Consider the following 13,863-nt stretch of genomic DNA (forward strand, 5'->3'; position numbering starts at 1 on the left):
CATATTAACTCTTTTTCCCCAGTAAGAATGATCAGCACATGACTTCATCCATCCAGAGATTTAAAGACGTGTATAAGCTAACCGGGCAGTGGCCATTTTACACCATTTGTGTATGCCTCCACAACCTGCAGAAAGGGTGGTCCCCACAAGTGATGAGCAAAAACTTGGTCCCCATTCCAATGGATAACCAGTACGTGTGTGTGTGTGTGTGTGTGTGTGTGTGTGTGTGTGTGTGTGTGTGTGTGTGTGTGTGTGTGTGTGTCTTCAGGTACCTGTACAAGCTGTGCGACCTCCACAAAGAGTGCGACAACTACACGGAGGCGGCTTACACGCTGCTGCTGCACGCCAAGCTGCTCAAGGTACGCACGGTCATGCATCTTGGGGATAAAGGCCCCCCGCCATGAATATGCATGAATATATTACATTGGAGCCTCTAATGGAGTCTTTACCCACACGTTTACATCACACAAACATTTGTGTTCCCCTGGTAATAGCAATTCTATGTGGAAATGGACATTTTCAGTTTGTGTGTATTAATAAATGATATGCAGGACCCCTATGATAATGATGAGCTCCCCAGTTAATAGTAATAACTGCTGACGGGTTCGTCCCCTCTTTTGTCGATGGCGGGGTCAGCAGCCAGCGCCTCCAATCAGCACAAATCCTTTTAGCATGTAAATGGCGCGGCCCAGCTGTTGGGGCGATCAATGAGCAGCCACCGGGCGGCCTCACGCTCTCTCCCTTCCTTTCGGAGGCCGTCTTTTAAACCCGTCCTTTCTTTTTCCGCAGTGGTCCGACGAGGCGTGCGCCGCCCACCTGACCCAGCGGGATGGTTACCATGCTTCCACTCAGTGCCAGCTGAAGGACCAGCTCTACCAGCAGATTATCAATTACTTTGACAAGGGCAAGGTAATTGTCAGGTTCAAACACTGACCACATCTATTAAACAGACAAAGAAGCAAGGAATTAAACAGAGACAGGATCAAATTTGGCTCAATTTGGCCTGTTCCACCGCCCTCTGACGAAAAGATAGTACGCCTCCTCTTTTATTTGGACTTTCCCCAATTACATGGCAACAGCTGTTTCTAAAGGACGGGGGGTCGTAAACAGCCGTCGCCCTCGGTTACAAAACAGTTCAAAGAAAAGGTGCCTAGAGGGGGTCAGGTCCTGCTTCCTCCCCGCTTTTGTAGATCTCGGGTCTCTGTGGATTACAATACATCAAATAAACCGACACCTTCATGTCGCTTCCCATCCTACACAGTGGGGTTTTACAAGCCTTTGGATTGGTAAGATCAAAGACAGCTTTTGTCTGCTCGCCGGGAACTCATTGAAACACAATGTTTTGTGATAACTTAGATACAATTATTCTGACGGTAATACTAACCAACATTTGGCTGGTCTTTAAATGGAATACAACCAACACTTTCAAATAGATACAACATCACTACGGTAGCCGTAATGGGCCGACATTCCATCAAGCGGTGCGGCTTCAAAGTCGTACTAAAACATTTTGACAGATTTTTGAGCGCCGTGTGTAACGTTCTTTATTTTTTGATTGATTGATTGAGACTTTTATTAGTAGGTTGCACAGTGAAGTACATATTCCGTACAATTGACCACTAAATGGTAACACCCAAATAAGTTTTTCAACTTGTTTAAGTCGGGGTCCACTACCATTTTCAATGGAACATTTAAAGTTTTGGTGTTTACTGGCGTCATATTGCAGTCTACACGTACCTCTCATGTTTGACTGCCATCTACTGGTCACACTTGTCATTCATAAAATTGCTTCGAGGTCGGTAAGCACAACCGGAATTATTCCGCACATTAGGCGCGCCGGACTAATAACGAAAGTTCCTTGGGTGAATAATGTAAACTCACTACACCGGTATGTTTTAGCACAATTCATGGCGAGTTTACTGACAAAATAAGTTAGAACTTTACGCTACTTTATATTAGAAATGGCAACAGCGGAGGATGAATGTTCCATAACAAGAAGATAGAGAAAAATAAGACGCTTATCGACTACGATGGCGGCACCAACTACAAAAGCGGACGCGCGCACATTTTCAGGATTTATGCAGATCCCAAATACAGATCAGCACGTACCAGAAGGTAAGAAAAGTTGCTTTTGCATTATATTGCGAAACAAAACGCCAGATAATAAGTCTTACCTTATACACACACCATAATAATACTGGTATGTTGAAGCACAGTACAATCCATCAAGCGGTGTGGCTTCATAGCTTACCAAAGTCGTACTAAAACATTTTGATAGATTTTTGAGCGTGTAATGTTCTATTTTTTTAATTAGAGATGTCCGATAATATCGGTCTGCCGATATTATCGGCCAATAAATGCGTTAAAATGTAATATCGGAAATTATCGGTATCGTTTTTTTTTTTATCAGTATCGTTTTTATTTTATTTTTTATTTTTTTATTTTTTATTTTTTATTAAATCCACATAAAAAACACAAGATACACTTACAATTAGTGCACCAACCCAAAAAACCTCCCTCCCCCCATTTCTTTCTGTTATCAATATTCTGCTTCCTACATTATATATCAATATATATCAATACAGTCTGCAAGGGATACAGTCCGTAAGCACACATGATTGTGCGTGCTGCTGCTCCACTAGTAGTACTAACCTTTAACAGTTAATTTTACAAGTTTTTATTAATTACTAGTTTCTATATAACTGTTTTTATATTGTTTTACTTTCTTTTTTATTCAAGAAAATGTTTATAATTTATTTATCTTATTTTACTAATTTTTTTAAAAAGTACCTTATCTTCACCATACCTGGTTGTCCAAATTAGGCATAATAATGTGTTAATTCCACGACTGTATATATCGGTTGATATCGGTATCGGTTGATATCGGTATCGGTTTATATCGGTATCGGTAATTAAAGAGTTGGACAATATCGGCATATCGGATATCGGCAAAAAGCCATTATCGGACATCCCTATTTTTAATGGAACATATAAAATGTTGGTGTTGTTTACTTGAATCATATTGCCATCTACACGTATCTCTTATGTATGACTGCCATCCACTGGTCACACTTATCATTACACCATGTACCAAATAAAATTGCTTCGAGGTCGGTAAGCACAACCGGAATTATTCCGCACATTAGGCGCACCGGACTATAGGTGCACTGTCCATTTTTGAGAAAATGAAATTATTTTAAGTGCGCCTTATAGTCCGAAAAATACGGTACTCTGTCTCTATTTTTTTCCTTTTATATTTATTTAATTTGAAATATATATATTTTTTTTTTCTATTTCAGACATGTAGTTGGAGTTGGAGGTGCTGCTGAGCGGAAGCAGGAGAAAAGACACTAACCACTAACACTGTTTTATTTTCATAAATCGTGCAAGTGGTTTGCTTTCCAGCAAACTGTCTTTTCTCCCGCTTCCGCTCAGCCTCCAACTCCAACTACGTGTCTCATCTCGGCTGCTGCTAATAAAGGTGACAGGTGATGAGATAACAAGGCCCACCTGGGCCGTCTACGCACCTGTCGCTGTCTTCGAGGCCGGTCCCGGCACACCCCGTTCCGCGGCAGGCCAGCAGGCCACGCCCCCCCTCCACTTTTACATAATAATTGTTGTTGTTGAAATGTATGTGGTTTTGGTTTTTGCTCCACAGATGTGGGAGGAAGCCATCATTTTGGGGAAGGAACTAGCGGAGCAGTACGAGAATGAAATGTTCGATTTTGAGCAGCTTAGTGCATCCTTGGTAAGTGCGGCGCTAATAACGGGTGTCATCAAATCAATGAAAGTATACCTCGGATTTTTGAACACCGATGTGGTCCCGATGCAGCGGAAGCAAGCCCAGTTCTACGAAAACATTGTGAAGGTGATCCGGCCCAAACCCGACTACTTCGCGGTGGGCTACTATGGCGTGGGCTTCCCTTCCTTTCTAAGGGTGAGTGCCGGGTCACGCTATTCAGGTTCAAAGGTCAATCCGAGCCACCGCTAATTACCTTTTTGTTATATTCCGCTGCAAGGATTCACTTGTGCAAAGCTGCACGAGTGGGCGGCAGTGTGGACTTTTTGGTAGAGACTGTTGTACTTAAAGGCCTACTGAAATGACATTTTTTCTATTTAAACGGGAATAGCAATAGTGACATTTTAAATTTCCCGGCAAACTTCCGCTTGAAAACGTCTCTGTATGATGACGTATGCGCGTGACGTCACGACGGCAACGGAAGTATTCGGACCCATACAAACTGCTCTGTTTTCATCGGAAAATTCCACAGTATTCTGGACATCTGTGTTGGTGAATCTTTTGCAATTTGTTTAATGAACAATGGAGACTGCAAAGAAGAAAGCTGTAGGTGGGATCGGTGTATTACCTGCGGACTACAGCAACACAACCAGGAAGACAGAGATGGATAGCAGACGCGTTAACCGCCGAACTCACCTTAACTTCCTCCGTCTCGCCGACCGCATCTGTGATCGGGTGAAGTCCTTCGTCGCACCGTCGATCGCTGGAACGCAGGTGAGCACGGGTGTTGATGAGCAGATGAGGGCTGGCTGGCGTAGGTGGAGAGCTAATGTTTTTAGCATAGCTCTGTGAGGTCCGGTTGCTAAGTTAGCTTCAATGGCGTCGTTAGCAACAGCATTGTTAAGCTTCGCCAAGCTGGAAATTATTAACCGTGTATTTACATGTCCACGGTTTAATAGTATTGTTGTTCTTCTGTCTATCCTTCCAGTCAGGGGTTTATTTATTTTGTTTCTATCTGCATTGGAGCCAGATACTATCACGTTAGCTCAGTAGCTAAAGAGCTTCGCTGATGTATTGTCGTGGAGATAAAAGGCACTGAATGTCCATTTCGCGTTCTGGACTCTCATTTTCAAGAGGATATAGTATCCCAGGTGGTTTAAAATACAAATCTGTGATCTACAATAGAAAAAGGAGAGAGTGTGGAATCCAATGAGCCAGCTTGTACCTAAGTTACGCTCAGAGCGAAAAAAGATACGTCTTTCACTGCATTCTAGTCCGTCACTCTAACGTTCCTCATCCACAAATCTTTCATCCTCGCTCAAATTAATGGGGTAATCGTCGCTTTCTCGGTCCGAATCTCTCTCGCTCCATTGTAAACAACGGGGAATTGTGAGGAATACTAGCTCCTGTGACGTCACGCTACTTCCGCTACAGGCGAGGCTTTTTTTTATCAGCGAGCAAAAGTTGCGAACTTTATCATCGATGTTCTCTACTAAATCCTTTCAGCAAAAACATGGCAATATCGCGAAATGATCAAGTATGACACATAGAATGGATCTGCTATCCCCGTTTGAATAAAAAAAATTCATTTCAGTAGGCCTTTAAACTGTAAACCGTCCGCACAGTACTGTTAGCACATCATTACAAGGGTGTTGCACTCATAACGTCCTTGGTGGAGGTAATTCTGTAGTATCTTCTTATTGGCCTCATTCATGGAGTTTCGTATCCCTGATGTCCTTTCTTTGTCCACACATGTTCTGTCAGTGCTGGCATGAATGACTCCTTCATATTATATTACAAAACAAAGTGGTGACGGTCCAGTTTGAAGAACAGTCGTCCTCCTTTTCAGCAGTTTGATCCCGCTTTCACACCACAGAGCAGACACTCCATTAGAGAGCTGGCAAATTGCACTTGTCTAATCTCGCCGTTTATTTAAACAGCCTTTCGCCCACAGCCCTCAGACGTCTTTTTGTCTCGGTGTCTCCTTCTTTTTCTTTCCTTCCTCCGGCGGGCGTTTGACCTTGTCGGAAATGAGCGCGCGCGCCGCGCAACAGGTCGTGTTTGCGACTCCTTTCAGAGCGGCCCACGAGAGCGCAGGTCGTCCTCGGTGGTCGCTGAGATGTTAACGTGAGCTGCTTGCCTCCCAAAACAGAAAAGAAAAAAAAAAAAACACCAATTTGACCTCCATTTTTTAAAAATAGACACAAGAAACTGCCTTTTGTTTGGTTATTTTCCCTTCATTATTACATGTACTGGACGTGGCATTTGAATATAGCTGCGTGCTTCCATAAAGACTAATGGACCCTTAGTAGGGTTTAGGGCTGCAACAACTAATCGATTAAAATTGATTATAAAAATAGTTGGCGATTAATTTAGTCATCGATTCGTTGGAACTATGCTATGCGCATGCGCAGAGGCTTTTTTTTATTTTATTTTTAAAAAAAAACATTTTTGCAGCTCACGTGACCACGCCGTCTGGAAACATTCGAAAAATGGCGCAGGATTGATTGATTGATTGAGACTTTTATTAGTAGGTTGCACAGTGAAGTACATATTCCGTACAATTGACCACTAAATGGTAACACCCGAATAAGTTTTTCAACTTGTTTAAGTCGGGGTCCACTTAAATTGATTGATGATACAGATATATACTATCAGATATACTATCATCATAATACAGTCATCACATAAGATAATCACATTGAATTATTTACATTATTTACAATCAGGGGTGTGGAGAGGGTGGGGGGGGTAGGATATGGACATCAAGTAGTGGACATAGAGAGAGAGAGAGAGAGAGAGAGAGAGAGAGAGAGAGAGAGAGAGAGAGAGAGAGATCAGAAGGCATAAGAAAAAGAATCTGCATTTGATTGTTTACATTTGATTATTAGCAATCCGGGGAGGGTGTTAGTTTAGGGTTGTAGCTGCCTGGAGGTGAACTTTTATTGCGGTTTTGAAGGAGGATAGAGATGCCCTTTCTTTTATACCTGTTGGGAGTGCATTCCACATTGACGTGGCATAGAAAGAGAATGAGTTAAGACCTTTCTTAGTTGGGAATCTGGGTTTAACGTGGTTAGTGGAGCACCCCCTGGTGTTGTGGTTATGGCGGTCATTTACGTTAAGGAAGTAGTTTGACATGTACTTCGGTATCAGGGAGGTGTAGTGGATTTTATAGACCAGGCTCAGTGCAAGTTGTTTAACTCTGTCCTCCACCTTGAGCCAGCCCACTTTAGAGAAGTGGGTAGGAGTGAGGTGGGATCTGGGGTGGAGGTCTAGAAGTAACCTGACTAGCTTGTTCTGAGATGTTTGGAGTTTAGATTTGAGGGTTTTGGAGGTGCTAGGGTACCAGGAGGTGCATGCGTAATGGAAAAAGGGTTGAACGAGAGTTCCCGCCAGAATCCTCAAGGTGCTTTTGTTGACCAAAGAGGAGATTCTGTAGAGAAATCTCGTTCGTTGGTTAACCTTTTTGATTACCTTGGTTGCCATTTTATCACAGGAAAGGTTAGCCTCTAGAATGGAACCTAGGTAGGTAGGAAAACACTACCGATAGTTTAGCGGAGAAACATCTTGAGGTTATTGCTTCAATGGAGAAAAGTGTACGACCTAAGTGGTCAAAAGTGTGGGAACACTTCACTTTAAAGATTTCAAAGAAGAGCGTTTCCTGAAAAATGGCACGGAAGTACAACATTGCTTCAGGAGCACCTGAAAAGGAAACATGTTGGAGCCATGGATGAAGGGAAGAACTCACAGTACGTAACATTTTAAGTCCATAGTGGCAACAAGCATTCATGAGTTCAACTTTTTTGTGAGTAACTTTAACGTTATGCCTTTGTTGCAACGCGGGGCTGTATCGGTTTCAAAAAGTAAAATGTATGACTTTTTAAAAGGCCGCTGTGTACACGGACGTAGGGAGAAGTACAGAGCGCCAATAAACCTTAAAGGCACTGCCTTTGCGTGCCGGCCCAGTCACATAATATCTACGGCTTTTCACACACACACAAGTGAATGCCACGCATACTTGTTCAACAGCCATACAGGTCACACTGAGGGTGGCCGTATAAACAACTTTAACACTGTTACAAATATGCGCCACACTGTGAACCCACACCAAACAAGAATGACAAACACATTTCGGGAGAACATTCGCACCGTAACACAACATAAACACAACAGAACAAATACGCAGAACCCCTTGCAGCACTAACTCTTCCGGGACGCTACAATATACACCCCAACTCAACCCCCCCCCCCCTCCCCCTAAACCTCGCCCACCTCAACTTCCTCTCAGGGAGAGCATGTCCCAAACTCCAAGCTGCTGTTTTGAGGCATGTTAAAAAAAAAATAATGCACTTTGTGACTTCAATAATAAATATGGCAGTGCCATGTTGGCATTTTTTTTTTCCATAACTTGAGTTGATTTATTTTGGAAAACCTTGTTACATTGTTTAATGCATCCAGCGGGGCATCACAACAAAATTAGGCATAATAATGTGTTCATTCCACCACTGTATATATCGGTATCGGTTGATATCGGAATCGGTAATTAAGAGTTGGACAATATCGGAATATCGGATATCTCTAATTATTTGCAAAAAAATAAAATGAAGTTTCTTAGCTTGAACATTAAATATCTTGTCTTTGCAGTCTATTCAATTGAATATAAGTTGAAAAGGATTTGCAAATCATTGTATTCTGTTTTTATTTACCATTTACACAACGTGCCAACTTCAATGGTTTTGGGTTTTGTAAAATGTCTGTTATTTTTATTTTTCCTAAATAGTCATTTATTCCTGTAATATTAGCCAGCAAACTTGTGGGTGCTAGAGGGCATAAGAGTGCTGAATGTTGCACCAACTCTGGAAGTTAGGCTTTAAATGCCTACTGAAAGCCACTACTAGCGACCACGCAGTCTGATAGTTTATATATCAATGATGAAATCTTAACATTGCAACACATGCCAATACGGCCGGGTTAACTTATAAAGTGACATTTTAAATTTCCCGCCACACTTCCGGTTGAAAAACTCCTTTGGATATGATTTATGCGCGTGACGTCACAAAATCCACGGAAGTGTTTGGACCCCATCGGACCCGATAGAAAAACCTCTTGTTTTCTTCGACAAAATTCCACAGTATTGTGGACATCTGTGTTGGTGAATCTTTTGCAATTTGTTTAATGAACAATGGAGGCTGCAAAGAAGAACGTTGTAGGTGGGATGGATCGGTGTATTAGCGGCTAAGTACAATACTTACAGCAACACAACAAGGACTACTTACTACGCCTAGCCGATGCTTGCCGCCAAACCCACGGATGAAGTCCTTCGTCGCGCCGTCGATCGCTGGAATGCAGGTGAGCACGGCTGTTGATGGGAAGATGAGGGCTGGCTGGCGTAGGTGGAGCGCTAATGTTTTATCATAGTTCTGTGAGGTCCGGTTGCTAAGTTGCTAAATTAGCCTTAGCGTCGTTAGCAACAGCATAGTTAAGCCTTACCAGGCTGAGAATTTTTAACCGTGTAGTTACATGTACATGGTTTAATAGTATTGTTGGTCTTCTGTCTATCCTTCCAGTCAGGGGTTTATTTCTTTTGTTTCTATCTTCATTTGAGAACGATGCTATCACGTTAGCTCAGTAGCTAAAGAGCTTCACCGATGTATTGTCGTGGAGATAAAAGTCACTGTGAATGTCCATTTTGCGTTCTCGACTCTCATTTTCAAGAAGATATAGTATCCCAGGTGGTTTGAAATACAAATCCGTGATCCACAATAGAAAAAGGAGAGAGTGTGGAATCCAATGAGCCAGCTTGTACCTAAGTTACGGTCAGAGCGAAAAAAGATGTCTTTCACTGCATTCTAGTCCTTCACTCTAACGTTCCTCATCCACAAATCTTTCATCCTCGCTCAAATTAATGGGTTAATCGTCGCTTTCTCGGTCCAAATCTCTCTCGCTCCATTGTAAACAACGGGGAATTGTGAGGAATACTAGCTCCTGTGACGTCACGCTACTTCCGCTACAGGCAAGGCTTTTTTTTATCAGCGAGCAAAAGTTGCGAACTTTATCGTCGATTTTCTCTACTAAATCCTTTCAGCAAAAATATGGCAATATCGCGAAATGATCAAGTATGACACATAGAATGGATCTGCTATCCCCGTTTAAATACAAAAAATTCATTTCAGTAGGCCTTTAAGTGTCGTTAAATATCAAAAGCAGCCATCACAGACGATTCTGCTACAGTTTTAATTGTTTTTGACAGCGTTTGTGAAGGTTCTCATTTTGTGGTCCCTCTTGCATGTTGCGTGCTCTCTTCAATATGTTCTTGATGTAGGAGCTCATCACTGGGCTGCAGGGGGAATTCTTTAGTGTTTGGCTTACTAATCAAGATGGATACAAGGAGTTAGGGAGGAGGGGGGGGTGGGGGGGGGGTCTTTATTTTGATTTTTTAGCTTTACAGTACACGGCCGTGCACGCTCCACGGGGACAAGTCAATTATGTAAGGAAATCAATACTCTGATGAAGACCTTTTGTCACCGCACCCTTAAGAATTGATTTTTTTTACGCACGGGCGCGTAATTCGGCCGGTTGTGATTTATTAGTAGCTAATGCGGCGGGACACGTGGGAACTTGCTAATTGCAAAAACGCCGTACATCACAGAGATGCAACGTGCAACTCTCACTTGTCTTCATTAGCAAGTTTGCATCATCGCACAGCCTCCAACCTTTTAGCTTGCATAAATCCTGTTCCGTGTCTTAATATTACTTTGTTTCATGCCCGCGTGAAATCGCCCTTTTTTTACCCCCCCTAAAAAAAAAAAAAAAAGAAAAGAATAATGATCTCATTGATGCTGCAGCTCGTAGCCACTTTGACTGTAATGAAAATGAGCTTTGTGACATTGAGATGGCGCCGTGTACATGAGCGGAATGCTGAGCGCCGTCACCTCTTATCAGGTTGCAGACAACAATGTGCTGGACTGATAAATACGTCCAGCGGGGCAGGCGGGCGGCGCTAGATTGTGGCGTTTTCTTTGCATTTTTTCTCCTGAAGGCTGGCTTTGTGCTTTTGTCAACTTATCTGTCAAAGCAAAGTTGGAGAGGAGGCCCCCAGGGGGTCCTCCGAGAACGTGCTTCCCTTTAATTAATTGGGGGATTCAGGCTTGTGCTGAGCGTGAGCGTCGGCTGAGGATGTGTGCAAGCTATCATGCAACGCTGGACACGAGAGCTGTGTGTTTGCTAATGTCTACTAGGGTTGTCCCGGTACCGGTACCAAAATGTATTTCCATACTTTTCTAAATAAAGGGGACCACAAAAAATTTGTATATTGGCTTTATTTTATTTTTTTTAATCGTATGGTAAGAGTTGTATGTTTGCTTATGTCTAATATTTCTGATGTCTAATAGGGTTGTCCCGATACCAATATTTTGGTACCGGTACCAAAATGTATTTTGATACTTTTTTAAATAAAGGGGACCACAATAAATGGCGTTATTGGCTTTATTTTAACAAAAACTATTATGGTAAGAGTTGTATGTTTGCTAATGTCTAATATTTCTGATGTCTAATAGGGTTGACCCGATACAAATATTTTGGTACCGGTACCAAAACGTATTCCGATACTTTTCTAAATGAAGGGGACCACAAAAAATGGCTTTATTGGCTTTATTTTAACAAATTGTATGGTAAGAGTTGTATGTTTGCTAATGTCTAATATTTCTGATGTCTAAAAGGGTTGACCCGATACCAATGTTTTGGTACCGGTACCAAAATGTATTTCCATACTTTTCTAAATAAAGGGGACCACAAAAAATGGCGTTATTGGCTTTATTTTAACAAAAACTATTATGGTAAGAGTGGTATGTTTGCTAATGTCTAATATTTCTGATGTCTAATAGGGTTGACCCGATACCAAATATTTTGGTACTGGTACCAAAACGTATTCCGATACTTTTCTAAATAAAGGGGACCACAAAAAATGGCTTTATTGGCTTTATTTTAACAAATTGTATGGTAAGAGTTGTATGTTTGCTAATGTCTAATATTTCTGATGTCTAATAGGGTTGACCCGATACTAATGTTTTGGTACCGGTACCAAAATGTATTTCGATACTTTTTCGATACTTTTCTAAATAAAGGGGACCACAAAAAATGCCTTTCTTGGCTTTATTTTAACAAAAAATATTTTGGTAAGAGTTGTATGTTTGCTTATGTCTAATATTTCTGATGTCTAATAGGGTTGTCCCAATACCAAATTGTTGGTACCGGTACCAAAATGTATTTCGATACTTTACTAAATAAAAGGGACCACAAAAAATGGCTTTATTTTAACAAAAAATCTTACGGTAAGCGTTGTATGTTTTCCAATGTCTAATATTTCTGATGTCTACTATGGTTGTCCCGATACCAATATTTTGGTACCGGTACCAAAATGTTTTTCGATACTTTTTCAATACTTTTCGATACTTTTCTAAATAAAGGGGTCCACAAAAAATGGCTTTATTGGCTTTATTGTAACAAAAAAATGTTACGTAAGAGTTGTATGTTTGCCAATATCTAATATTTCTGATGTCTAATAGGGTTGACCCGATACCAAATATTTTGGTACCGGTACCAAAACGTATTGCGATACTTTTCTAAATGAAAGGGACCATAAAAAATGGCTGAATTGGCTTTATTTTAACAAAAAATCTTACGGTAAGAGTTGTATGTTTGCTTATGTCTAATATTTCTGATGTCTAATAGGGTTGTCCCGATACCAAAATGTTGGTACCGGTACCAAAATGTATTTCGATACTTTTCTAAATAAAGGGGACCACAAAAAATGGCTATATTGGCTTTATTTAAATAAAAAAATCTTATGGTAAGAGTTGTATGTTTGCTAATGTCTAATATTTCTGATGTCTAATAGGGTTGTCCCGATACCAAAATGTTGGTACCGGTACCAAAATGTATTTCGATACTTTTTCATTATTTTCTAAATAAAGGGGACCACAAAAAATGTGTATATTGGCTTTATTTTTTTTTTTTAAATCTTATAGTAAGAGTTGTATGTTTGCTTATTGTTAATATTTCTGATGTCTAATAGGGTTGTCCCGATACCAATGTTTTGGTACCGGTACCAAAATGTATTTCGATACTTTTTCATTATTTTCTAAATAAAGGGGACCACAAAAAATGTCTATATTGGCTTTATTTTTTTAAAAAAATCTTATAGTAAGAGTTGTATGTTTGCTTATTGTTAATATTTCTGATGTCTAATAGGGTTGTCCCGATACCAATGTTTTGGTACCGGTACCAAAATGTATTTCAAAACTTTTTTGATTCTTTTTCGATACTTTTCGATACTTTTCAAAATAAAGGGGACCACAAAAAATGGCTTTATTGGCTTTATTTTAACAAAAAATCTTATGGTAAGAGTTGTATGTTTGCTTATGTCTAATATTTCTGATGTCTAATAGGTTTGATCCGATACCAATATTTTGGTACCGCCAAGACCAATATTTTGGTACCGGTACCAAAATGTATTTAGATATTTTTCTAAATAAAGGGGACCACAAAAAATGGCTTTATTGGCTTTATTTTAGCAAAAAATCTTACGGAAAGAGTTGTATGTTTGCTAATGTCTAATATTTCTGATGTCTAATAGGGTTGTCCCGATACCAATATTTTGGTACCGGTACCAAAATGTATTTCAATACTTTTTTGATACTTTCTAAATAAAGGGGACCACAAAAAATGGCTTTATTGGCTTTATTTTCACAAAAAATCTTACGGTAAGAGTTGTATGTTTGCTAATGTCTAATATTTCTGATGTCTAATAGGGTTGTCCCGATACTTTTTGGATACTTTTCTAAATAAAGGGCACCACAAAAAATGTCTTTATTTGCTTTACTTTAACAAAACAATTTTTGGTAAGGGTTGTCCCGATACCAAATATTTTGGTACCGGTACCAAAACGTATTCCGATACTTTATTAAATGAAGGGGACCACAAAAAATGGCTTTATTGGCTTTATTTTAACAACAAACCTTATGGTAAGAGTTGTATGTTTGCTTATGTCTAATATTTCTGATGTCTAATAGTAGAATAGAATAGAAAGTACTTTATTGATCCCTGGGGGAAATTCAGCACCACAG

At 40.4% G+C, this 13,863-nt stretch overlaps 1 protein-coding gene across 1 annotated transcript in view; it reads left to right on the forward strand.

Moving 5' to 3' along the window:
* The window catches only part of dock1 (dedicator of cytokinesis 1), a 483,186-nt gene that overhangs the window by 391,298 nt on the left and 78,025 nt on the right, over window positions 1-13,863 (forward strand). The window contains exons 37-40 of the mRNA XM_062055356.1: window positions 269-359; window positions 790-909; window positions 3,659-3,748; window positions 3,833-3,937. Of these exons, the coding sequence (XP_061911340.1) occupies window positions 269-359; window positions 790-909; window positions 3,659-3,748; window positions 3,833-3,937 (406 nt within the window). The remainder of the gene's footprint in view (window positions 1-268; window positions 360-789; window positions 910-3,658; window positions 3,749-3,832; window positions 3,938-13,863) is intronic.

The sequence above is a fragment of the Entelurus aequoreus genome, linkage group LG08 (assembly GCF_033978785.1).
Source record: "Entelurus aequoreus isolate RoL-2023_Sb linkage group LG08, RoL_Eaeq_v1.1, whole genome shotgun sequence".
In the NCBI taxonomy this organism is placed as follows: Eukaryota; Metazoa; Chordata; class Actinopteri; order Syngnathiformes; family Syngnathidae; genus Entelurus; species Entelurus aequoreus.